The sequence below is a fragment of the Solea solea genome, chromosome 1 (genome assembly GCF_958295425.1).
Source record: "Solea solea chromosome 1, fSolSol10.1, whole genome shotgun sequence".
In the NCBI taxonomy this organism is placed as follows: Eukaryota; Metazoa; Chordata; class Actinopteri; order Pleuronectiformes; family Soleidae; genus Solea; species Solea solea.
In genome coordinates, this window is record NC_081134.1 from 5,392,607 (window position 1) to 5,418,176 (window position 25,570).

The 25,570-nt window shown below is 43.1% G+C and overlaps 1 protein-coding gene across 6 annotated transcripts in view; it reads right to left on the minus strand.

Moving 5' to 3' along the window:
• Nucleotides 1–24,098, minus strand: part of carmil3 (capping protein regulator and myosin 1 linker 3) — a 75,472-nt gene extending 51,374 nt beyond the window's left edge. For all 6 annotated transcript variants that reach the window (XM_058643372.1, XM_058643339.1, XM_058643364.1 and 3 more), the window contains exons 1-8: nt 23,839–24,098; nt 18,866–18,960; nt 8,454–8,504; nt 6,855–6,914; nt 6,642–6,763; nt 3,912–4,006; nt 3,460–3,530; nt 3,205–3,278 (exon numbers count right to left, since the gene is read on the minus strand). In XM_058643372.1, coding sequence (XP_058499355.1) covers nt 3,205–3,278; nt 3,460–3,530; nt 3,912–4,006; nt 6,642–6,763; nt 6,855–6,914; nt 8,454–8,504; nt 18,866–18,960; nt 23,839–23,899 — 629 coding nt within the window. In that variant the 5' untranslated portion in view covers nt 23,900–24,098. The remainder of the gene's footprint in view (nt 1–3,204; nt 3,279–3,459; nt 3,531–3,911; nt 4,007–6,641; nt 6,764–6,854; nt 6,915–8,453; nt 8,505–18,865; nt 18,961–23,838) is intronic.
• Between the last annotated feature and the right edge of the window lie 1,472 nt (nt 24,099–25,570).

A 25,570-nucleotide genomic window follows, 5' to 3' on the forward strand; every position in this document is an offset into this window, starting at 1 on the left:
TCTTTAGTCATCTGCACACAAATGTCACTTCCTCTATATATCATTTCAGCCTCTCTGGAAAAGCAGTAGGAGTCTTCCCTGTTGGGTCTCAGGTTCAAGGAAACAAGGAAACAATATGACAAAGGGAGAGTGTGAAGAGGAAGTGTGGCTGTATGAGGTACAGAGAACCCGTCCAGGACGGAAGCAAAGAAAAACAGAGATTTGCCACACCTGATTAAATCCATGCCTGCTTAAGAACACAATATCTTGAGAATATATTGAAACTTTATGAACCGGGATGTTTATAAATAACTTAATTTTCTGCACCAGGTCCATCCAGAAAAATCTGCCTTTTTAGCTTGCAGGGACATCTTGCAAGCTTGTTGGATCAACATCTCCTTTGTTCAGAAACTTCAGTTCCCAGTCAAACAAGACGGTCAACCAGTGGAGTAAAGTGGCAAATACTTTCTTTACACCGTGTAGGTTTAAGCAGGCAGAATTATTTTTCAGTGAGCCTTTAGTTAAGTGGCTAAAACGTGTTTTCCCTCATGTCGTCAGGTTTCCAATGAGAGGTAATGTCCTTGTCTCATCAGGCTGGTTCTCCACGAGGTCAGTGCAGTCACAGCATGCTCCACAAAGTCAGTGCTTACAATGTGTCGGGCACTCGTAAAAATCGTACTTCAGAAAAACTACCACTTTAAATAACAGCATAGGCAGACAGCTTCCAGTGCGAAGCCTTTCACTTTATCACACGCTATATAAAATATTGCGGGAAAAACAACAGTGATGCAGTGATTTTAGCTCTCAATATGAATTACATTAATGTATTCATGAGTTGCTGCTGCAATCATACTCCCCATGAATGGCTTTTTGATTTACCAGCACAGCAAAGCGTCACCCCTACATGAGATATTCATTTTCAAGTGTCACTGTATCCTCTCCATCTAGGATTGTTGCTGCTGCACAAGAAAGAAGGACGGTTCCACAGGCCTCAGGGTTTTCTAAGGAAACAACAGTACTCTAAACAAACCAAGGGAGCTAGGCTGAATCCTCTATTTGCATGTCAAATGTCAACTCGTTTTATGATCGGCAGCATTCAAGCGACGCTTACACTCTTCCACAATATCTGGGGAAAGGAGACAGGGGACTTAAAAAGACGCCAGCAAGGAGAAAGAGGAGAAGACATGTGGCATCTTACAGCTGTTTCAGAGCTTTTCTGCCATTGACATGCATATCATTCCCTCGTTCTATGATCTCCTCCAACTTCTAACAGACTTGAACACAGACACAGGACACGGACGAAAGGCCAATACACAAAGTTTACCCAGGGCAGGCCTTCATAGACAAAAAGCCACTCTAGAAAAACAGTTATGACTGACAGCTGAGGAGATGCACTACACCATCTGGGAAACACATTTGCAAACAAGCATGGTGCAGAATGAAGAGCAAGGAACATCTGACATATTCACACAGTGATGTATGTCTATTTGTTTTGGCTCTGTACTTCAGCACAGTGGACAACAACTGTCGACTGATTTCTTTCAACCTTGGTTAAAATCTCACTGAAATAATATTACAGTCCTGGTCTTACTGACAACATCTGCTGGGAAACAGAGTTTCAGACTGACATGAGTCTCAACTACTAGACGCAGCAAATATGACACTAAGCAGCTACTCAGTCAGAAAAGCAATAGGAGAGCACGTCATGCTCAGTGCCTCCAGAATGTAGTGCATTATAGACCCTTTCATTGTATATAAACATCCCAAGCTTAGAGAGAATGCTCGCGCAGTTTGGGGTCAGAAACCGTCACAACAGGTAAGTGAATAGCATGTATGTCCACTGTCCTCCACCGAATAATTCTGAATATGTTCTTTCATTGCCGAATTAAGGACTACGAACAATACCTAAATAAATTCTTCTCTTTTTAAGGCGGAGCCACAGACAATGTCTATATCCTGTAGGGGTTCTAAAGAACGTGCTGGTTCTGTTTTCACAGCCAACTACGCTACAAGTAGGCATTTTATGTGTTGGATTGTTGTACAAGTTAATGGTACGAGTGTGTTCTCTGTCCCCAAACCGCGCGTGCACATTTCTGTCACGTAGCTCTCGAAAGGGTCTATATAATGCTTTATAAGAAGGATATAGAAAAGTCCCCCAGCCAGAGAATTCATGTCGTGTTTTGATACAGAACTAAAATGTGTTGAATGTGAAAAATGACAGTACACAGTGCAGGTGAGTGGAAAAGAAAGACTCGACCATCACCTTATATTGTGCGCCGATTTTGCTCACACACGGACCCAGTCTGGGTCCGCACAAATAACACCTAATCACGCACATTTGCCTTTTTGCTGCTCGGTTATTTTGATGCCAGGCTACAGTATAAGCTAAACTGAAAATAAAATGCAGATTGCTTTCATTTTGGAGCACACACTGACCAATTTCATTGGAGTGAAGGGGCAAATTGGCTGAAGTGGGGAGCAATTATCCGAGGAGTGGTACGCACCAGCTGTGTGTGTGTGTATGTACATGACCATCGTAGGCTGTGAGAATACATTTTGATCTCCACAATGACATTTTGTCCGCGTCATTTTAAATGGCTTTTTGAGGGTTGAGATTTAGTTTTGGGGTTAGAATTAGGTTTGGGTTCGACTTACGTTAAATGATAGGCATTTAGATGTGATGGTTAAGGTAGGGTAAGGGGCTAGGGAATGCATTACGTCTGTGAGTGTCGTACATGAACGTGTGTGTGTAAATGGTAAAGTCATTGCAAATGAGCAGGTGTTTCAGGGCAAAACGCCCCAAACACAAATAAAAACGAGGAGGGCTGCAATGCAGTTCTGGCAGAGCATTAAAAAAAAAGAGCATGCCAAATGTCCGCGGATGTCTACGGGATAAAAACAGCCAGACATTGACAGCGACAGAACTGACAAGTATCTAATTTAATGAGCTTGTGCCCAATTACTTGGTGTTCCCTAAACGCCCCCCGGAGCTGAAGTAAACAACCTCAAATTAATGCTGAAATTCAGCATTTAAACCCTGTTGCCACTGCTTCATTGCAAATCCAATGTACTGGAGAGCGATTCTTCACACAAACACACACTGCACTGTACGTTGCTGAAGTCTGTGAGGTCTGGTGTTAAGTTAATTGTATCTCTGTAATCAGGTGCATGCTGGGGTGCTCAAATAAGCCTGCATGTGGTTAAGATGTCAGTAAACTGTGTCACCTGCTGTCAAGGTGGCTGAAGTCCAGTAAGTTGAACTCTCTGTTGTCCTGAGAGTGGTAGATGGTGTCAACATCCTAGAGCAGAAATGGAGGGCGAGAAAAACAAAGAAGAAAGAAAGGTGAGAGGAAAAGAAACAAACGGGAACAGAAATCAGGAGAAGGAGCACAAACAGATACAAGGATCCTAGTTATAGACGGAAGAGAGGAAAAGCTTAAGATTCTAAAAAAAGCACAACAAACAGAACTACCATCTCACCCATTGTACTTCTTCTTTGCAGCCAATCCCATTGTAGTCACAAAGGGCTTCATAAGTCTCAGAGAAACCTCCTAAAAAATGGAGACAAACAAGAAAACCATTACATATGAAAATGGGCGACAGAGGATGTACGAAGGAGTGAAGAGAAGCTTTGCAGGTCAAAGATGAAAGTCAGGGAGAACAAGACAAAAATGGTCAGCATTGACGGTGAGAGCGATTAACCATAAACACTGAGGTTAGAAGACTTGCCACGTGAAAAGGTCTTCCTGTAGATTAATAGGATTACTAGCAAAAGTTGGGGTACCATCCAGCACCGGTCCTCTGACCCACTTAAAGATCCAAAATGATTTGGTGTGAGTCAGTGAACCGGCGGTTGGATGGTATCTGAAGCGTGTGAGCATGTCTGTGTGCAGTGTGGTCCCTGTGTGTACAGTGAGACGTCGCACACTGACCACAGGTTTTCTGGGCCTCGAGCGAGGATTCCGACATTGGCGAAAACTTGTGGCTTTCATCGGTCAGGTCGCCCTCGGCTCGACAAATAGGAGGGCTGAAAGACAAAGGGGTCAGAAGACCAGAGTTAGCAGAGGCGTCACCAGCAACTGGACTCCGATTGATTGGTATTAGCTGTCAATCACACAAGTGTCCACTCATATACTGTATCATCTATTAGCTTCATATCATATTGCCAGATTCTTGCCCTAATCAACCCCATGGTGGCGCTATGCAGACATCCACACTTTTGCAGGCTCATCTCCCATGTCAGATCTTTGAGGATGCTGGGTGAACTTCAAGACTGCAACCCATTTTTTAACATTAACAATATTGACAAGCTTAAATCAGATATGTTAGATATGATCCGAATGTGTAAAATCGTATCTGTATACTCAACTGGGTACCATAGACGAATAAAAAAATCAGCTATTGCTCAACAACAAACATAAATGATTTATGATGGTCATACTCTGCACGTACAATTTTAAACATGAAGCTACATCAATAAAACATCAAAATAAACACAAATGGAGAAAAAGTAGTGAAGCAGAGTTAGCCGACTCTATGAAGTCCACTTGAACTTGATGAACCGTTAGTGCTCAAACTTTCAGGGACAGTGTGGTAGACTGCGGACATTTGGATTCAGGCAAACTGGGAGGTGTCTGCCTGTGAGTGGAAGGGTTGCAGGGGGTCATCAAGAGAGCTGTGTGGTGTTGTGTGTAGAAACAGACCCATGCTGTGGTGGATTGACAATAACCAAATACTATATTAACTTGGCCCGCAGATTTGGCCCAATTATCAGCTCGTTGAGCGGTCGCAGCAGTGGCTGCGAGACACTGCTCATGGAGGTTAATTAAGATACTTGAAGTCAAGTTATTCTTGATACCAAGAATCCTGTAGCCTGAATCTACATGAGCCAAACCAAAATACAAGAAGTGTAAGACACAGGACCACGAGCTGATTAGAATAAGCACAAGGGACACAGTAACGACGTGCTCACTAATGATAGCACGCAGCCTGCTCCACGAGGGAGACTGGAGCGGTTTGTGGAAGACGGAGGAGGAGTTTGGCAATGTCAACCTGAAGGAAACAAAGATTTGGTGACAAGGTAGCAAAGGAAGGCACATCTATTTAGATTTTCCACTATGTCAGACGAGGATCACCAGTCATTAGAATGTCTCCTTAGGGCACCATGAATGTCTCTGCAAAGTTTTAAAGCAGTCCATCTCACAGTTATTCAGATATTTAAGTCAAATTGCCCTCCGAAGAACCTTTCCTGTTGTATGGCTCATTTTTCATCGCCTTTAACGTTTTGGGAAAGTCACAGTCATCCCTGCTTGCCAAAGATGTGCAGTGATTAGAATACTTTGGACTCAATTATAGGTTAGGGAAAAAGTGAATGGTAAATATTATGCTTTGTCTTCCCTAAGCTCTTACTGCTGTAGAGCCCTTGAGCAAAGCCAGTGAAGTCCTTGCTGCTTCAGTGAAACACTTAAACAACACTGGTCACAATACATTTCCAGAGATAAAACCAATATGCCTTACAAAGTATCACAGTTACAGATAATCTATGCCTGCCGAACGAAATACAGCTGCATGATATTCTCCAAATGATAATCACGTCTTACTTTCCTGGGTAAGGTGCTAATTTGGAGCCGACGTATTCTTTCATTATAGGCGAGATGGAAATTGAATGTGTGCAATGTTGAATCTGTTCAAAGTGGATAAAAACAATAATAACTGAGGAACCGAATCTCCAAGACCACACTCTGGGCCGTAATTACAGACAAAGATGCACGTTGAAACAAGGCAGAAACTGATGCTGAACATTCTGAGATCACAAAGTAAATACCGTGTTTGCACATTATACTGTGCTGTACCTGCTTTGGCTTTTTGATAGGATTACACCGCCACACAGTCGCATTCCACACTCACCATCCTTAATCCCATTTGTCAACAAATCACACACAACACCTAACCACATCCATGACCTTAATCCCCCACCTCATCTCGACACTCATTATCCGCCCCTGGAGCACGAGCGTATGTGCGCGTTATCTTGATACTCTCTGCATTATGTTCTCCAATCAGTTACAGGGCAACACAAATTTCTGTCCTAAAGTCTCTCCTTATGTCTTTATTCTCGTAATATGTTCTCAGCAGAACCAATTCCCCATCACGGCTCTAATGGAAAAGAACCATTCTGAAAGATGATAGAGTGCAGAGATAGCCTTGTGCGGGTCAGCAGCCAGAGCGGAGTCAATTCTATTGCTCTTAGAAATTGTAAATGAGGGAATACAGTCTGTGCTTTGCCTGCTCATCCATATATCCACAGGAGAATGGAACAAAAATGTACAGGTCTGGAATTTAACTGCACAAATGGCTTTTTGACTGGAGGCGCGAATCGACTCCTCCACAAGTGTGTTACTGCTACTCGCTGCCTTCACTACATTAACTGGAAAAAAAAAAAGTGCCAACACAAAGCCTTCAGGTAACAGCCCACTCACAGTGTCAGCTGGCTGATTTAATCCCAGTGACTGCGGGGTAGTAAACTCAACTGTGACACAGAAATGGTTGGCTGGAGAAAGTACAGCAGCACATAAACACATGTAACGCTGCCCCAAAGTGAAGCTGCCAACCTGCGAATGCCCTGCCAGGTGACACAAAAGCCAAAAAGACACGACACTTACGCATAAATAGAGTTGTTGAAGACTCGTGAGAGGGCGTAGTTTATGTGGCTGACCATGTGATCCAGCTGGTCCTGGGTCTGCAGCCTCAAGGAGTATGTGGTCTTGTCTGTATCGATGATGACCTGCAATGCAGAATTATGCATGAGCTTCCCTGTGTTAAGCCTTTTTTACGCCGCAGTAGAAAGATCAAACGTCATGAAAACACCATCTCACCTGGTGTTCTGGGTAGGTGTTCATTGCTCGGATTTCCAAGAAGTTGAAGGTGACCTCTGCCTGAAATCAGCAAAAAAAAAAAACAACACACATCACTGTGGTCCAACAATGACACATCATCTATGAAAGCTAATTAAACCTTCTTAGAAGTCAGGTGTTGTTTTTGATTTCGACAGCGTTGTAGACACCGAGGTAATTGCTGCGATACAGCAATGTAACAAGTTTGTTTAAAAGAAGTTAGGTGGGCAAGAAACAGGAGCAGGATTGGATTTAGCTTAACTTAAAAGGTCTAGTATGTGTAAGAATTATTGACATCTAATGGCCAGACTCTTTCTAACAAAAGGACAACTCCACTGCTTACCCCTCCCTTAAACTGGAGGATGTCATTATTTCTTCTTTGTGTAGTGAGCTTCGGCATCAAAATGAGCGGATTGATTGAGCTGTGGGTTTGAATCCAGTCGATTGGTTTGTGGATTGCTGTTGGAAATCGGCGGCCTCCGCAAAGCAAGGCGTTACGTCTATTCTCGTCAAATTCTAAGATGGCAAGAGCCAAGTTATTTTTGGGAAACACCCTACTAAACAAATACGTTTATAAAGATGAAAAGCCGTCCCCATGACGTCTACATCGACATTTTTTACTATTGTGGAAGCCCGTTTGTTTGATGATTTGAAGCAGTTTAATGAAAGACTCAGACAGAAAATAAGTTATCTCGAAGAATAGCAGCCCCATTCATCCTTTGTCTACTGCTTATCCTCCACATGAGGGTTTTGGGGGACTGCTGGTGCCCAGCTGAAATAGGGTGAAAGGCAGCGCTATACCCTGGACAGATCGCCAGTTCATCGCAGAACAGAAAGATATGAACAACCATTCGCCCACAGCCTCACACCTACGGGCAATTCAGAGTGTCCACTTAACCTCTGCATGTCTTTGGACATGTGGGAGGAAACCAGAGAACCTGGAGAAAACCCACGTGCACATAAGGAGAACATGCAAACTCCAAACAGAACATCAGAATAGCAGCCGATTTAATTAAATTTAACTTTTACAAGTATGAACTGAATTGAACTAGCTTTTTCTGAGAGTGACTTAGCACAACATCACTGCTTTTTTTATTTTCCTGCCCATTTGACCACTGGGGTTTGTTATAGTGATGTTGCCAGAGATCCCAGATCTCTCCTGCAATGGAGCAACAGCTCTGGTGTGCACAGGTGAAGACTCAAGATAAGGCAATTCAGAAATACAGCTGTTTTGATTCACTTTGTGGTTGAGAGTTAAATGAGAGGACTGATGCCACAGCTGGAGCCGAGCGTCACAGAAAGAGTGAAATATGAGGCAACAAAAGAGCAGCTATAATCAACAAAGATGCACTTTTATGTCACCTGCCAGTTAATGATGATTTCACTGTGACGTCGATCATATCTATATATGAACCTATGAAATCATCAGCCACACAGGAATCTTCATGTTTCCCCTGCTCCAAACCTTTGGCTACTTTCACATAACTCTTGTAAAATACAGTGAGATAAAAAAAAGAAAAAGCCAAACAAAAATAAATAAATAAAAAAATTAAATTAAACACAGAGTGGGTGAACATTTACCTTTGTAGGCACTTTGACAGGAAAGAGATACAGTCTCCATGTTGCCAGGACCTGGGGGGAGAACACATTCATTTTTCTGTCACAGAGCAGGAAATGCAAAATGCAAATTGCAGCAAAAATAGCACAGCACAAACATCCCATAAAGAGAGCAAATCATGTCTGCAGTTCATCTGAAAGGCTCGTAAGTCACGTTAAGCACTCCACACATTGGAGAGCTAATGATGATAGTGCACGTAAGCACTTGTGTGAAAGGAAGATTATGGGTAGATTGCGAGTGACATGACAGTCCGATTTATAGAGCCGTGTTGCGTTGATGTAAAAAAAATAAAAAAAGTAGCACTTTTTTTGCCTTATTGCATCAGGATGGAAACTAATGCCGAGTTAAGGTGGAGAAAGAGGACGGAAGGAGTAAAAAGCAAAGTGTGCTTTTGCAAAAAAGAAATATTACCATGTAAAAGTGTCTCTGGTGCAGTAAGAGAAGGAAAAATTGGAGCATATTCACAATTGCCTATGTAATTTATCTCATTCATAATTCAAAAATCCATAATTAGCATAGCCCATGTGCATCTCTATCCCCCCCCCCCCCCCCCATCTCCTTCTGTTTCTGGCCCACACTTTCTCTCAGCTGGCTTTCAAACTCAAATTTCTGGCATGTCCATGATTCGCTCCCTTGCATCTCGTCATTCCTCTGATTCCTCTCTCCATCTCCATGGAAATCAGTTCATTTTCCCCCCATATACTTCCTTAATCCCTAATCCCTCCATCTCCCCGTGAGCCACAGCACCCTGTCTGGTTTGCGCCTGCCTGAAAACCTCACACACACACACAGACACACACACACACACACACAGACACACACCCCTACCATCTCACAATTCCCTGGTCTTCTTTCCTGTAACAGTTTCTTTCTATTCTTTTTCTGCTCTGTCGCTTTCAATACCTCAAGGCCTCTCTGTGCTGAATGGCTAATGGCGCCCTGCTGAGTGGTTGTGAGAGGAATAAAGCAAAAGAAACATACAAAGGGAGAGGAGGAGGGAGACATATAGATGAGGCAATAGAGACACTAGATTTCCCTTCTCATAATGAAGTCTTCAGATCTTCCTCCACTATACTTCCCCAACTCGCAGCAAAATTCGCTCTCACACATCAGCCTCGTTTCTTAACTACACAGATATCCATAATAGACTCCCAAGAAGGAGAGACATGAGAGGATTGAAGACATGCGACTAAAAGGAGCAGATAGAAGGAGAAGAAAGAAGAAGATGGTGGCGGGGGGGGCCTCGACGAAAGATTGTTAGTCCAATCACAACTCGAAAGTTTGACAAGTCCAGAAAAAACGTGGGGAGGGCCGTGATGGGACATTGAGGCACACTGGAAAGGATGCGAGAGAGTTCTATACGGTGAGAAAATATAAGACAAAAGAATATTCTCCCTTTGAAGGCCCTGCAGCTGACGGAGGCTATCATCATGTAAACAGAGGCATCAATAATGCAGACTCTATGACGGCTGCCGATTTGATCCTCTGATGCTGAACAGGGCTTCTTGCGTAGAGTTTCTGCTCTTGATAGATCACTTTCAGCTCACTGAGGTATCATTACAGACAATCGATACTCCACGTTTCATATTGTGTGTAGTCTGAAGGGTATGTGCCGCATTAGAGAGAGAATCTGCGGGATCTGAGATGTAATGGATCCAGTCAGAGCCATCGTGACAGTGCCACCTTTAAAACTTCAGAGGACCAGTCTGGCACAAAGTGTCTGTGCCAGTTTGAGGCTTAATGGAGTTGTTATTTTCCCTGGCACTGACCTTGGGTATGCCGGAGTAAAATATGAGGCAACGTTGGTGCATTACAATCTTTAGGCAGAGGCAAGTCATTGCACGACTGGACAAACAAAAAACTGGGCTGAAGTATTTTAAAGCTAGGGTCCATAAGATAGGTAGAGCTAAGAAGACAAGGAAATGATGTGGTAATGTAATGAAATATTACAGAAATGCCATGTTAATATTCAGGTAATAGTTTGGAAAAATGAGAATTACCATAATGAACCATTGGGGGAAATATGGTAAAATTAATATTTAATTACAAAAGAAATAAGATATTACAATAATTATTATTCTTTTAATATTGTGTCTCGAGAAGTGCTTTATAAATATTATTATAATTATAATTATATGACTTCCCCAGTTATGACTGTACTTTTATCATATTATAACCATCCTGTTAATTTCCTGTGATGTAAAGTGTTACCAGGTAAATTCATTAATGTCACTACAACAATATGGTTTCATTGAGAAAAAAAAAACCATATTAATGTAACTCTTACATATCTATTTTCAGTTTTTGCGATATATAAAAGGTCTTTTGCAATATTAGGGCTGTAAAGTCCCAGTCGACTGGTCGATTTATGAGTCGATGCGTTCTGGCTCGACTCAAATTCTGATGGTCGACTGTTTGCCGTGTTAATTTCATACAGTCTATGGTTAATTTTTATTTCATCTGGAGGAATGTAGATATGTACCAAGTGCTAAAGGGGTATTTTTTATATTGATAGAATATTATCTTTATCTATTTTATTGCCAATCTTAGACTGAGCTGTGACTCCCTAGAAAAGTTTCAGACAGCTGCGTTTTAACCTGTGCACATAAACAAATAAACAAGAAATTGTTTCTCACTTGACGAATTAAGGCATAAGGACGAACTGAATAGCACAATGGATACGGCATTCATCAGAGCTGCAGTCAAGCCCCACTGGCCAGCACCACAACTTTATCTCACATAATGTGGCAGTCTGGTGACCCATTTCTCCACGGATCAATCGAAAATCCTGAAAGCCTCATGAAGAATTGTTTTCCACCGAGGAAATCCTGCGAGATGAGACGGTCAACCCTACTGCCCCGGTGAGCCACGGACACGGCAGGTGACAATCTCAGAGAGTGATGAGGACGTGGTAGAGGAAGGGGGAGCGGTGGGGGGTGGGTGGTGCAGTGGGAGGGGGTCGACAGAGGTGCTGTGACGACACAGTGTCAGAAGCACAAGTTCAAAGAGCCAGATGGCCAGACGGCCCCTGAAGCAGACTGCAATGGCAGGGTGGGAGTGTGTGTGTCATACAGAGAGAGAGTGTGTGTGTGAGCACACGCACCAAAACAACAAATGTGTCACTTTCTGGATCTGCATGTGTATGTTTGCATGCATGCACTCAAGAGGGACAGAGGTGGGCGGGGGGGGGGGGGCTTATATTAATCATAAGCTGTCAGGCTCTGGGTCTTGCACTTCAAAAGAGATGGTGCAAATCAAATTGTGTCCCTTGGTCCTGTGTGTGTGTGTGTGTGTGTGTGTGTGTGTGTGTGTGACTGTGTGTCGCAACATTGCCTCCAAAAGAACAAGCAGAGGATCAGTGCCAGATTTGGCCGCCCATGGTATTCGTGGCTTGCCCACAAGGGCATTTAAACACACACACACACACACACACACACACACACACACACACGGCAATATCAGAAACACTGTGATACAGACATTTGCATAAGTCAGGCATCTTGGTAAGTTGGCTTTGGACTATACTTGTCTGTCTTTCTATCTGTCCTCACACACACACACACACACACACACACAGCCACTGTCGTAGAACCAAGTGAACTCAGCATCATCAGAACCCTGCCGGTCAACCTGTCAGCTTACATGCATGTGTGGGTGTCAGTGTGTGTGTGTGTGTGTGTGTGAGAGCAGACAGGGGGTTTGAAAGCACAGATGCTCCAGGTTCTGCTTCATAACAGACTTCAGAGTGGCTCAAAGAGAGTCGAGAAGGAATGGCACTGAATAAGAGGAAAGAAATGCTTCCAAAACCTTTCCAAAAAAAAAAAAAAGGAGAGAAATACACTTGTTCCAGATTTTCTCATAAAAAATTCCAACCAGCCCAATGCTTCCAAATCAAAGAGTTGGCAAACAAGCAATCTGAAGCCCAAAGGACCTCTTAAAAAGAGAGAAATCGGAACAAGAGGGAGACCAAGTAGCGAGGATATGGATATGTGGTTGTGTGTCGATGGAAGAAATGCAGTAGTTGCAGAGAAAGGGGGAGTTTGACAGAACAGCAAGAAAAGAAAGAAGATGTATAGTAATATAAATAGAATATTATGAAAAATAATAGAAAAGTGGCCTTTTAAACCACTCATTCACACCTACTCTCATCTCATGGGAGAAAAGAGACGGTCAGTGTACTGTAGACCCTCTCTCTCTGCTTTAAACATGCGTTATGATCATCGAGTTCCAATTACAGCTGCACACGGTTCTTACCGCACACCATCAAATAATAAATCCTGGATACCAGCAAAGAAAATGACTCCACACTGAGAATCTCTGAGGGAAAACTGGTGAAAAGACAATTGTGGATGATGCAGCGATAATGCTCCCATTACACACAAAAAAATGGAGGCGTCCAGAGACTGAATAAAGATTCAGCCGCTAGCACGGGTTGCCTCTGCTTTGCTGCTTTGTAGTTGACTCTTTGTTTTCCCCGAAGACCAGTGCACAGTTAGATTCTCTCTGCAACAAAAGTGTCTTCAGAACCCCGGTGCAAGGCCATGTTTCACCACTTATAATGTTTAAGTTGGTTATGTGACTCAGTGAATAGCTTTTTTGTCACCGCGATGCAGAATATTTCTGGCTTATAATTCAAAACTGGGCTCAATTTTGACCCAAGTGTGCAAAAATCCAAGATCTGAATTTAGACTGGGACATTGGTAATGGAGTTAACACTTCTACCTGCATAATCTTTGTCTGCCTGGCTTTATGGGGACTGTGCTGATGAAGTCATAGATGCCAATAAAATGAGCCTCTGGAAATCTTCCCCTCTATTTTGGACAGAATTTGCTGCTTGGCAGAGCTGCACTGCTCTCTGCACCGACAAGCCCAAGATGCTCCGTCACTTTCTGTGGGGGCTGTCAAATAGTGTTCAAGCCAATCAGTAATGGAATTAGATCAGGGCTATGTGACGTCTGTGAGAACGTAAAATTACAATTGACACTGTTTCAATGATCACAAATTGATGAAGATTAATATTCTAACAATACCAAAGGGATTAATGGGTTTTTCTATATATCTGATCCTAATCCTGATCATTAAGAATACTGGGCATCCAAGCCAATATGATGCCTTTTTTTCCTCCACCTGATTAAATATAACAGTTTAATAAAACAGTATATATAAAATTGTGGTGGTGAACAATTTATCATTTTCAAATTGAAATCCACAACTTAAAAGGTTTTGATGGTAAATTGTGTGGTCATGCCTCCATCGCATTTCAAATCAGATTGTGCAGAGAATATTGAACTAAAGCTTACTGGGGGAGAAAAAAATAAATCAAAAGTCAACTCACAGTTTGCAATATTTCACCCACATCATTCAGCTGTAGTCTGCCCTGCAATGCACTTCCATATTTACACACAGCCAGTTCTTTAAATACAGTAACTTGACCTCCAGACTACTAAGAGTTTTTTTTTGCACTTTTTAATGCACTTACCAGCATTTATCAAGTCCATGACAAAAAAAAAACCAGCAAAAATAATCAGCAAACCGATTACTCTACTTCTAACTGAAATATTGAATGTTCCCTTAGATTGGTTTATTTTCCCACAGACGTGTCTGCGGCAGGAGCCGTGTAAATAACGGGAGAATGTACCTCGTCCATCTTTGCTACTGCTCAACAAGCTGCTGTAGTTAACATGCTCTGCCGCCTCCCAGAAGGCAAAGCATCTGGATAAACTTACAGAATGCACCTGGTTATTGGGTCAGACTGAGGTCACATCACATTCGCACCACAAACAAACCACTCTAAAGTTTGCTTGGGGACCAGACCACGGACGCCTCGTCTCAAAGTTCTCAGTGCAGTTGCTTCAGACTGCACCTAAGAGATTGATTACCATGTTGCCACCTTACCCAAGTCAATCACACAACACAAACTGCAAAATGCAGCCGTTGGAAAGAGTCGTCTACCACACACAGATTGCTCATCCACAGTGTTTTAAGTGTTTTCCCCAAAACCAGCTTGATTTTCTGTGTAGTTCAGTTATACTGTGCAGTTTAGCCAAAGACCATTTTCTCCTATTCTACAAGTAGAAGAGAAAGCAACACCTAATGTGCAAGCTGCACTATTCTCCATGTCAGATTGATTCAATTGAATAATCTAATATTCTGAGAATGTTTATTCTAAGACATTGGATATATGTGCCCCAACTCTTAGATATTAGGCTAAAACTTAATGGAGTGACCTGATTTCAACTCAGTTTACCGAGTGAGACGTTCTAACTTAGTCTGGGTGAAGCTCAAACAAATTTCCAATTGCCAAAACTAAATAAACCAATAAACCAAACCAGTGATGTATGATATACATGTCAGCCAAGACATAGTGCAATATATTTGGGATAGAATATGCAAGGTCATACTTTTTTCCACCCCAAAATAGTCTTGAACTAAACTAAACTTAAACTTTTCTTCTTTTTTTTTTAAATCTAAGAAAAAATAGCAATGTTATGTTCATAAACAATATACAGTATAGGTCTCTTTGACTAACTAGAGCTTTTTTCTTTCTTTTTTTAAAGTACATTATTTATTGGTCAGGACCGGAGGGGGATTTTAGCACATAACCATGTTCATACTTTACTTTACTTTCATTACTTAACTTTAAGGGAAACTAAAGCCCTATTCGGACAGGATTAGTTTTACATGGGGAGGGGGAGTAATGTAATTTTACCTCAGGACATCTGTAATATTAATGGCCAAAGAGATCTTAGTAAAACTACCTCGATTGGGCTATCCCCGCAGCAGGTGACCCCTATACAAGGCACATCTGGATGATTCCAAGGGGTGGTTCCCGCACTCCTGTCTCCGTATTGCCAGGGGTCATTTTTGCACACCATTTTACTCCAGGTAAAAGTCGCCGTAATCTTTACCGACATCGACCGGTAACAATTACTGACGTGGCACATTCGGATGGGACTAAAATCAATGATAAGCTCTGGTAATAATTACTTTACCCCACCTCCCCATGTAAAACTAATCCTGTCCGAATAGGGCTCAAGTGTACAAGGGAAAATGGGTAGAAGGAAGGAAGGAAGGAATCTCAAAAGAAAAACTTCACAATTTGCTCAAAGAGGCTTTACATCAAATCTCTTTGAACCCTTGGTTCAAAATAAAAATCATAACAATGCACAGAAACTTAGATAGGGAGCATAATTAATCATTTTAAGTAGGACAAAGTAATTAAAAGTGCTGGCTGACTGTACATCGTCATTAACCATTACCTCCGCCGACGTTCTTACTCTGCTGTAAATCCCCCACAACACACACACACACACAACCACGGCCACTTCTTTAAATACAGTAGCACTAACTTGACCTCCACCCTCAGTCCCACTGGAGTCTTACGAGCGGAACCTCCACATAACTGCAGGAACTAAGTGGAAATAAGGAAGCACCCGAGTGTGCTCGGGACTGTCAAACAGCGGCAATCTCGGCCGGTAATGGGCCCATTATTAGGTCGAAGCGAGGGGAGTCAACATAGAGAAAACAGTGACCGATCAAGATAAATAAGTGGCGGAAAAGCCAAATCGGCAACTGGGGCATCACACAATAACATTCCTCCATTCCCTTTCCTCTGGTGAGAAACCCTCCCCTCCTCCGCTATCACCCCCACCCCCCCCACCAAACACCCTCTCTCCCTGCTTTGCCTTTGAAGATGCTTTGTTTTCTGGGTTGTCTCCAATATTCAAATAGGGTGATCTAATAATGGCTGTGTATGTGGTGATATTATGAACCATGTGACTCTATGAAGATGCCCTCTGCACATGTCAAACTGTCTGCACAAATGTGTGTGTGTGTGTGTGTGTGTCTTTATAAGGCTGTGAGCACAGATTTTGTTTGAAACCCGTCATTGTGGAGACATTGTGATGTTTTGCAGGTCCTCACAACTTTAAGGACCTTTGCATTACATCTGTGCATGTTCTCACAAATAAAAAGAGACACGTGTGTGTGTGTGTTCGCACGAGGGTGTGTGTCTGTACACACCCAGTAAAGGAAACATGTATGTTGAAACTATTCCAACACACTGCCTTGGGTGTCAACTGAATGTCATGGTGTGCCTGTCTGAGATGGGTGGAGGGAGACCAACTGTGTATTGGTGTGTGTGTGTGTGTGTGTGTGTGTGTGTGTGTGTGTGTGTGCGTGCGCGCGCGCGCATCATAGCCTGACGGCTGGTGCATTCAACACGCATAGACAGCAGAGTCTCGGGGGAAACATGGGTGCAAACAAAGAGAAAGATGAAGAACAAAGACATCATACGTGCAGCAGTAAACATAAACTTCACGTACAACATTTGAAAAACGCTTCCTTCGAGAAACTGAATCAACAGGCGGATTTGAAGTAAAAGCTATAATCCTGTCCAGATTTGATCTGCTAAATCTACTTCAGCAGCGAAGTGGAGATCCGCATCACTAAGCGAAGGCCAGTTATTGTAATGTAATCGCTAACCTCTGTTCAGGCAATCTAAAACTGCATTGTCCAACCACCACGTATGACATTGTCGAGTGTATTTTGTGCACAGAACCCAGAGAGACTAAAGCAAGCAGTTTATCAACTCTCTTTTTTGTTCACCCTCCCTCCATACATACAAACACATTTGTCCATTACACTGAAAAGATTGCCATTTAGAGGGGAAGACCTTGAGAATGAGCTACAATGAATGCCTATATCCAGCTCCCTCACGTTCTCTCTCCTCCCCAGCCTTCCTTACTTAAAAAGAATTTGAAGCAGCAGCAGCAGCAGCCAAGGCCCATTTGGATAGTAAAAAAAACTCTCATAAGGCAGAGACCTAATTCAATTGCTTGTGATGGAAAGAGGAGCTCAATACACTTTGGTTTGAGTAAAGATGGAGGGAAAAGGGAAGGGCACAAAGGGAAGGGATGAAGGAAAAGCGAGAGGTGACTGGTGGTAGTGGTGTTGGGTGGGGGGGTAGGCAGAGGAGAAGGAGGAGGAGGAGGAGGATGGTGATAGGGAGGAGAATAATTGAGATGGACAGATAAGGAGGGAGGGAGGGAGGAAACAAAGAGAGATGACAAAAATAGTTGTGGGGGTATGGGTCATGATGGAAGATGGATGGGAGGAGGAAGGAAAAGCAGAGATGGAGAACTGAGGGACGTGCAAATAAATAGCTGCGATGCTTTTATTGTATCGCGTCTTTTTGTCTCTTCACAGGAAATGAGCTGGCTCTCCCACGTAGCTACTACATATGAGCACCTGATCAGTCACTAATGCGGCTGGCTGACAGAGTCGCATTAACAGCGGTGGCCTTGGATTGCATGGACTCCTTGAACACATCGCAGGCTGCCCACACAGCCTCTGGCACACACTCACACACAGATATAAATAAATAACCGATGCCTCTGTATGTACAATGTACAAAGAGTAATAAACACATTATTGTACAGCAAGAGGACACTCTTAGACATGATGCAATCACCTGGCCCCTTACCTAAACCTTAAGTATGACAGCCAAATTGACCTCACAAGGTCAAAATGTCCTCACAAAGATAAGTTTGATTCAAAATCTGTCCTTAAAGCCTACTACACACATGTACACACACACACACACACACACACTGTCTCTCTCTCGCCTGTGGCATTAAGGCCACCCTGCCACATCTAATAAACTCTGAGGATGGACGCACTAGGCCATGGCATGGTGTCCACTTCACTCTGCTTAGGCAGGACGTGTCTTAAACCAGATTTCAGTCGCGTCTGTTGTGTGCCTCGGGATGTGTAATCTGCCACTTCTGCCTTTCTCAATCTGTCCCAATTAACGTCCATTGATTTCCATTTTGTCAGTGATGAGCCGGAGCCGTTCCTGTTTCTTATTCAACACCTCACACATTTGATACTCCCTTCCAACTATTGCCCCCTTTAGAGCAGGTATTAACATCCATGCTCTGTGATCCAATCGCATGTGGACGGTCTTAAGTACTGTTCACACCTGACATTAGAATGTGTCCTAGATCAGACATGGCTTCCCTATCCGTGTTGTGGCAGTGATTGCAAATAAATGACCACATGAGCATTCATTTAGTGTAAAAAAAAAGAGAACGTGAGGTGATGAGGCAGTTTCTCTGTATCCTCAGGACGGATTGCATTCATGCACCTCGGGAATGTGGCCACATGTGTCCTCAAACCACCTCTGGATGTGTTTTCTTTTTGTTATCTGATCTAAGGACACAGTCAGGATGCGTTGTGATATTGGGATATAGGCATTGGGACCTGTATTGCGTGCAATCTGCCTGTGATAAGATCACTCAGGACGTACTGCAGTACTATGTCTGACCAGGGTCTACGAGGTGTGGACTGGAGTGAAGGTGTCTGCGTCTCTCACCAGTATCCGGTCCTCTGATTTGCCGCTCCTGGTGTCTTGCTTGATTGCTCGCACAAAATTAACGGGCTGCTTGTCCAGTATCTTCCTGATGCTCTCTGGAGAGAGAAAGAAATAAGAGATCAAATTACATAATGTTAACACATAACGAAATGACAAATGCTGCCCACTCAGAAGCTACAAAACTGAAGCTTGTTGAATAATGACAGGAAAAAACTTTCATTTCAAAGTAAACGAGTGGGAAAATATCAGGAGTGGAGCAGGTTTCTCGACTTATACCAATTATTTTTCTTCCTTGTCGGTCCTCACTGTATGGATACACACCTCTCTTTGGAAGACGCCATGAAGACACGACTACACCACTCCCTGATATCATCATCCTCACTAATGAGATGCAATTACGGATACACTGGTGCCACATAAATATTTTAATTAAAAAAAATAAGGCAGGCTCATGCAGACTGTGAATGTGAATTTGACTCACAAATGAGTATGAAGTGAACAGAGGTTAACTGGCTGGAGAAGAAACTGACAGCAGGACCAATGGCTGACAGATCCTGAGCTTAGGGTGGTGAAGAACAGTGACTTTCAAATGGTAATTTGGTAATAGTATATACAGTATACTGTCCCCGAAGTGATAGCGTGTGTTGCTGTTTTTCTAATGATTAGATTCATCAGCCTTCTTTTGAGATTTTATTTAGGAGAAATAATAATTAAACTTAAAATATAATAAGGCAAACAATCAAAAGACTAATGAATACCTTTACACTTAATCATTTAAGATACAACTGTATCCAAAGTGAATTAAAAATGAGGGGCAACTTCAAATTCAGTACTGTAAAGAGACTTTGAATTAAGTACAAATTGCTAAATCTGTTCACTTGGTGGTAATAGGAACACTAACAGAGGCCAGAGACACAGTCAAAATTGAGTAAGTGGATCTTGAGTTTAGATTTTTGAACCTTCCAGAGAAATTCTGAGACTGAAATAAATCAGTGCCAAACAGCACTGGGTCTATGTGTTGAGTGGCGGACAAAAGCATCACTAACACACTTTATGTTGGGTATTCTTTCCATTTGCCCCCCACATTGTACCATTACAGCCACTTTCCATAAATAGAGAAAGCAAACCTCCGCCAAGGTTGCTCACTTTCCCACAGTAACAATACACTCCCTACCTTGCAAGTCTGGCTCTGTATAATTTCTAAAAACCATAATCTACATCCTCAGAGAATTTCATCCAAATCTGTCCTTTGCTTTTTGAGTTATGCTGCTCGCAAACAAACAGACACAGGCGGTCAAAAAGATAACCTCCTTGGCAGAGGTAATAAAGTAAAGCTCGACATCAGAGCATTAACGCTTGGATTTAGGACACTGGCAGGTGACACTTTTCTAAGTGCTCCCAGAGAAACATCACTCTGGTGTCTTAGAGCATTTGTGTAAGCCTTTTCAGTGGAGCTGTGATTGAAGTGTGAGCATCCAAAGAGGGCAACCCAGCAACATCCCAGTGTTAATGCTGATGATGCCATCATCGTGTTTTGGGAGGTAGACTGGTAGATTACTCCTCCACGTCACCCACACAAGGGTGAACATTCCCAAAGACAGGCACACACACACATATATACACAACCTTTAACTGAAGAGGGACTCGTAACGGGGCTATTTTTAGCCTCAGTGAAAGATAAAAAGCAGCCAAGCTCATCTTAAAGAAGCAAAGCACAATATCCAGAGATGCCGTCTTTGGTGGGCCTCTGCTCCGTCATGCCAGGCAACTCGGCTGAAGCTCACTGAACCGTACCAGAGGCCTCCTGCATTTACATCCCCTCCATAACAACACAACCTGCTACTCACAAAAACAATGTTAACCTTTCTCTCCTTACTGCAAACACATACATATGCCTGCAAGCCGCGCAATATTCACAGTCCACAGTTTCTAGCAGGGCCACCCATGCTAAATATGCACTGGTGGAGCTCCACCAGATGGAGATACAACGCATCATGCTGTGTCACGACGCTCCGCTGTTATGTCAGTCTCCCGGCTCTCTCTCGCACTGCTGCACACTCATTATTCTCACTTTCCACATTCCTTCTGCAACAACCTTGACGTTGGGATCTCACACTTGAGCGAGCAGCAACAAACGCGGCGAGGATGAGGAGGGGACGGCAGGACACGGGGCGGCAATCACACCGGCAGATCGACGGAAGGATCAGCCCCAGACACAGAGTTACTGACGTTAAGCTGGGTAAAACCCAATCGCTTAAACCTTTTAACACGTCCCCCCCCCCCAATAATGCCTGGTAGTGTGACCTCGGCATCTGTTCCCATGGGGTTCAAAAGAGTCAGGAGTAGTGGGGGGGGGGGGGGAGAAAAGGAAGAATCACAATAGATAAATGCATTTTCGTTTCTCCTTGGTTCACTTCCATGTCCCCATGGCCTCTTGACACTGATGGATCTGCTCACTCACCCACAACACGTCCCACCACTTCCTGTTTCCCTTACAGGTTAGGCGTGTTGATGGCCTAATGGCATCTCACTGATCAGCAGGCCAGACAGAAGGGGTTTGACCAGGTTGAGCTGGTAAACAGTGGGATTTAACTCACCAAATCAGGGTAATTAGCAGCGAGGCACAACTTCCTTAACACGTTGCCATCTGAATGTGAGTGTGTGTGTGTGTGTGTGTGTGTGTATGTGTGTAAGGTAGAGTTATTGCGCAACTACGGGGCACCAGCTCATTTCCAGTAGGGTTCCAGGTGCACACACACTGAACCTCAATCTGATTAGGAGATTGAACAGAATACAACAGAGAGACAAAGAGAGCTGGCAGCATCCTTTACTTAGTTTCACATACTTCTAAAGAATTGTTTAGAGAACACAACCTTTATGGCTTGTTTGCACTTGGGCTGTCACTTTTCGCCTGAAATTCAGCTCATTTGATTCAAATCAAATTTGGGGGGGGCAAGCAAAGATGAAAGATGAACTTTGAGCACAGCTTGGCCTTGTATCCATTTTGAATTCCCTCTTCATCCATCAGAAAAATATCTTCAAAAAGGAAATGCATGATATACAATATTCATTTGAACCAGATTTTTGGCAAAAGTGACAGCACTCATCAGCACCCCATAGGAACTGTGAAAAGTCTTAGTTCTACAAACTCTGTAGGGACCTTTTCAGCTTCTTCTTCAGGGCATAAGAAACACAAGTGATGAGTTTTATCAGTTGCACAGACACGATGTTGCTGGCTTAAGTCTTCCCCAACACTAGAGGATAATTGGCAAGATTTTGGTCCCGATCTGGCCCTTCGGATCGTGGGTGCCTTCCAATTTTAGGCTAATTTGAACAGATTATCTGGCCAAATTATCCTCAACAGACACGGTTTTAACGTCATCGGACACATCAGAGTCTTCCCAGTTTTAAAATCAAATCGAAAGTATTAAACAAACCCCGCAGTAACCAATGAGAGCCGGGCTGCCCACAGTGCGACAAGGACGAATGTGAAGACCGTCTTCCGAGCCCAGTAGATGGTAGAGAAAGAGGACAAAGTTTTGATCGCTTGTAAGATGTATCACAACCAAACAAAGACAGTCAGCCTCCATGTTTGTTTACATACTGAAGTCACTGTGAGTTTCTGAGAGATCCCAAATCCCTGGAATGTCCTCCTTGAAATCCTGAGATTAAACGCCAAGTGGTGGTTGTGGTTGTGGCCCTGCGTCTTCACTGGATCGTCTAGTCTGTACTTTCTCTGGATTGAAACATTGAAAATCGGTTGCAAAGTTCATTATGTCTGTGGTCTCCCACGTTTTTTTAAAATCAAGTGAGATTTGAAAAACCTCTTGTGTGGGGCAGGCTTTACGTCACTTAACCATTGCCACTGGCTGTGTGAATCTACAGGTGGATCATTCCTGTGGAAGAAGAAGCCCAGTGGCTATTTCCCATAACATTTGATCCTTGGTCACATATGGATGCTTGAAAACATGTCTTTCTCCGGGTTTCTCCGGTTTCCTCCCACAGTCCAAAGATGGTCGTTTGTCTCTATGTGGCCCTGCGGTGGACTGGCGACCTGTCCACTGTGGTCCCTGCCTATTGCCCTATGTCAGCTGAGATTGGCACAGCACCCTCCACTACCCTCATGTGGAGGATAAAGCCATAGAAGATGGATGGATACTCTAAATTGGCCATAAGTGTGAGGGTGGATGGTTGTTTGTCTTTATGTGGTCGTGGGATTGACTGGCGCCCTATGCCAGCTGGGATTGGCCCCCCGAGTCCCCTCATGTCTCTCATGGAGGAAAACATGTCTGCCAGAACTGGTTTAAGCAGCTTGACAAAGAAAAAATCTCACCTAAGGACTACACGTGCATATGGATATGCCCATCGCTTTATCTCACCGTTGGACAGCAATTCAAAACACCAAACTATCCCTTTAACCATAACCAGTTAATGCCAAACCTCAACTCCCATCTCATTACACAGGCCTCCAACCAGTGCTCCCTCAGAAATGAGGTTCTGCCTCTTGAGGAACAGGTTCTGGTTCCTCACAAAGTCAGTGTTTCTACCAGAGAAGCTCCTCAAGAGTTAACAGAATCACACACAGTGTAAACTCAGTGCACCTGCTTCACTCAGGAACTCTGACAGCAGCACAGGACCCATGTGTTCCACACATTTCCAAGCAGCAGCAGCAACAGCAACAACAGCAGCAGCAGCAGCAGCAGCCAGACACAGTTTCCAGAAAGTGAAACACTCAGGTCGAACAGATTAAAATCTCCACAAGCCTCGTAATGACAGCCATTAACTCCACTCCGCTCCTGCCCGCGGGACACATTTCCTGCAAATCAAACGCAATGAATAACTGGAGATTAAAAAAAAAAACAAAAAAAGAGCAGCCGAGTAAAGTAACCGCGCACGTTTTCTCACGAGGCTTCGCCGATTAAAAATGGATTAAAACAACACTTTCCTCTGAATAAAGTCGTGTTTGTGCTCACCTGTGATTTCCCTGCTGACGCCGACGATGCCCGCAGGTGTTGGGGTCTCCTTTGATGCCATGGTCCGGCCCCTCTCCTTCTACTCCTTCTTGTTCTCCTTGTTCTCCTCCTTCTCCTCCTTCTCCTTGTCCTCCTCGCCTGCTCTCAGCCTCCCTGTGTGGCTGCAGGTGGTCCGTCCGTCCGTCCGTCCGGCCGCAGCAACAGCCGGTGCAGACTGATGCGATGCTTTGCTGTGGTGGTGCGCACTGGCAAAGGCTGAGAGGACGCCTCCGACTTCACTTAGACACATGAGAGAGAGAGAGAGCGAGGGAGAGGGGGAGAGAGAGGGGGAGAGAGAGACTATATCATTCCCTTCATTAGCAACATAAACGGAAGCGTGCAAACACAGCTTGAGATAAAAATAAATTGTGTTATTTTACCGTATAAGTCCCACGTTCGCACTTTTTAACCTAAAAAAAATAAATAATTCAATTTTGAGATATGATAAAAACTACATTTTCCATCAATTCTGTCCAGAACTGACTTAGGCTGTGTTCACAACATCTATGACTATTAGACATTTGTACTGCACAGTTTCTCTCTACTTTAATGAGATAACATAAGATTCTTTATTGCCATGTAATCAATAATAATGTTAACAATGCAATACTATTCCCACGAATGATCACAACACCACAATCTGTGAACTCTCTCATTCATCCAGGCCATTTTATCCTAAGGATAGAGTGTGTGGATTAGACATATTAGATATGTTGATTATAAGGAGGAGAAAATAACAACATCTTTCTGAGATAAATCCCTGAAATACCAGATAGAAGAGTCAAATTATTGCATCTCCGAGTGCTACCTGATGCTGAAACATGTTTTGTCAAAATGTCATAAGAAAAATAGAAAAAATAGAAAAGGTATGATAAAATTATGTATTGTACGATGAATATATGTATTGTGTGGGTAATGGGGGCGGGACTAGATAAGCTTTTGCTTCTCCCGCTTTCCCTTTCGGTTATGTGTATTGTGCAAACTACACTAAGATGATGTGTGATGATGAGTGATCTAACTGACATGACCTAAAATAAACATAAATAAATAAAAAATTGCAAACTTTGAATTGCTCATTGTACAAAATACATACAAAGAAATGTGCATTTTTCAACAGATAAAGGGCGACTATAGGGCGCAGGAGGTCGAACATGTGGTGTCACTTTTACATTCAGTGGGCCCAATAGAAAGAGGTTGTATTAAGATGACACCGGGCTAAATGTGAATGGATGAGAGTCCAAAATACATCTGGGGCCCTGCAGGATTTATGATTATTCACTTCCCTCAGAATGAAAACGAAATATAATATGCTTTATTTATTTATATATATATATATATAAAGAGATTATTTTCCATCTCTGGTTATATTTTAATCTGGGAAATGTCAGAAGATGGTGAAAAATGTCCATCACTGTTCCCCAAAGTCTAAACATGACAAAGTGAATGCCTTGTTTTGCCCAAATATAGAAAGCAAAACCCCAGAGACTCTGAATTTACAGCCGGAGTTTCTTTTCTTCTTTTTTTTTCCCCACTCACACTCAGAGTGAAGACAGATTGATTTTGTGTTGATCAACTTTCACGTGGCATTATTGTGTTTTTCCTAATGACTTCTTCAAATGTGATGACAACAGCAGCACGACAAGCCGCTGATGTATGCACACGTTTAACACCACAGCGCAGTAACCGACAACCT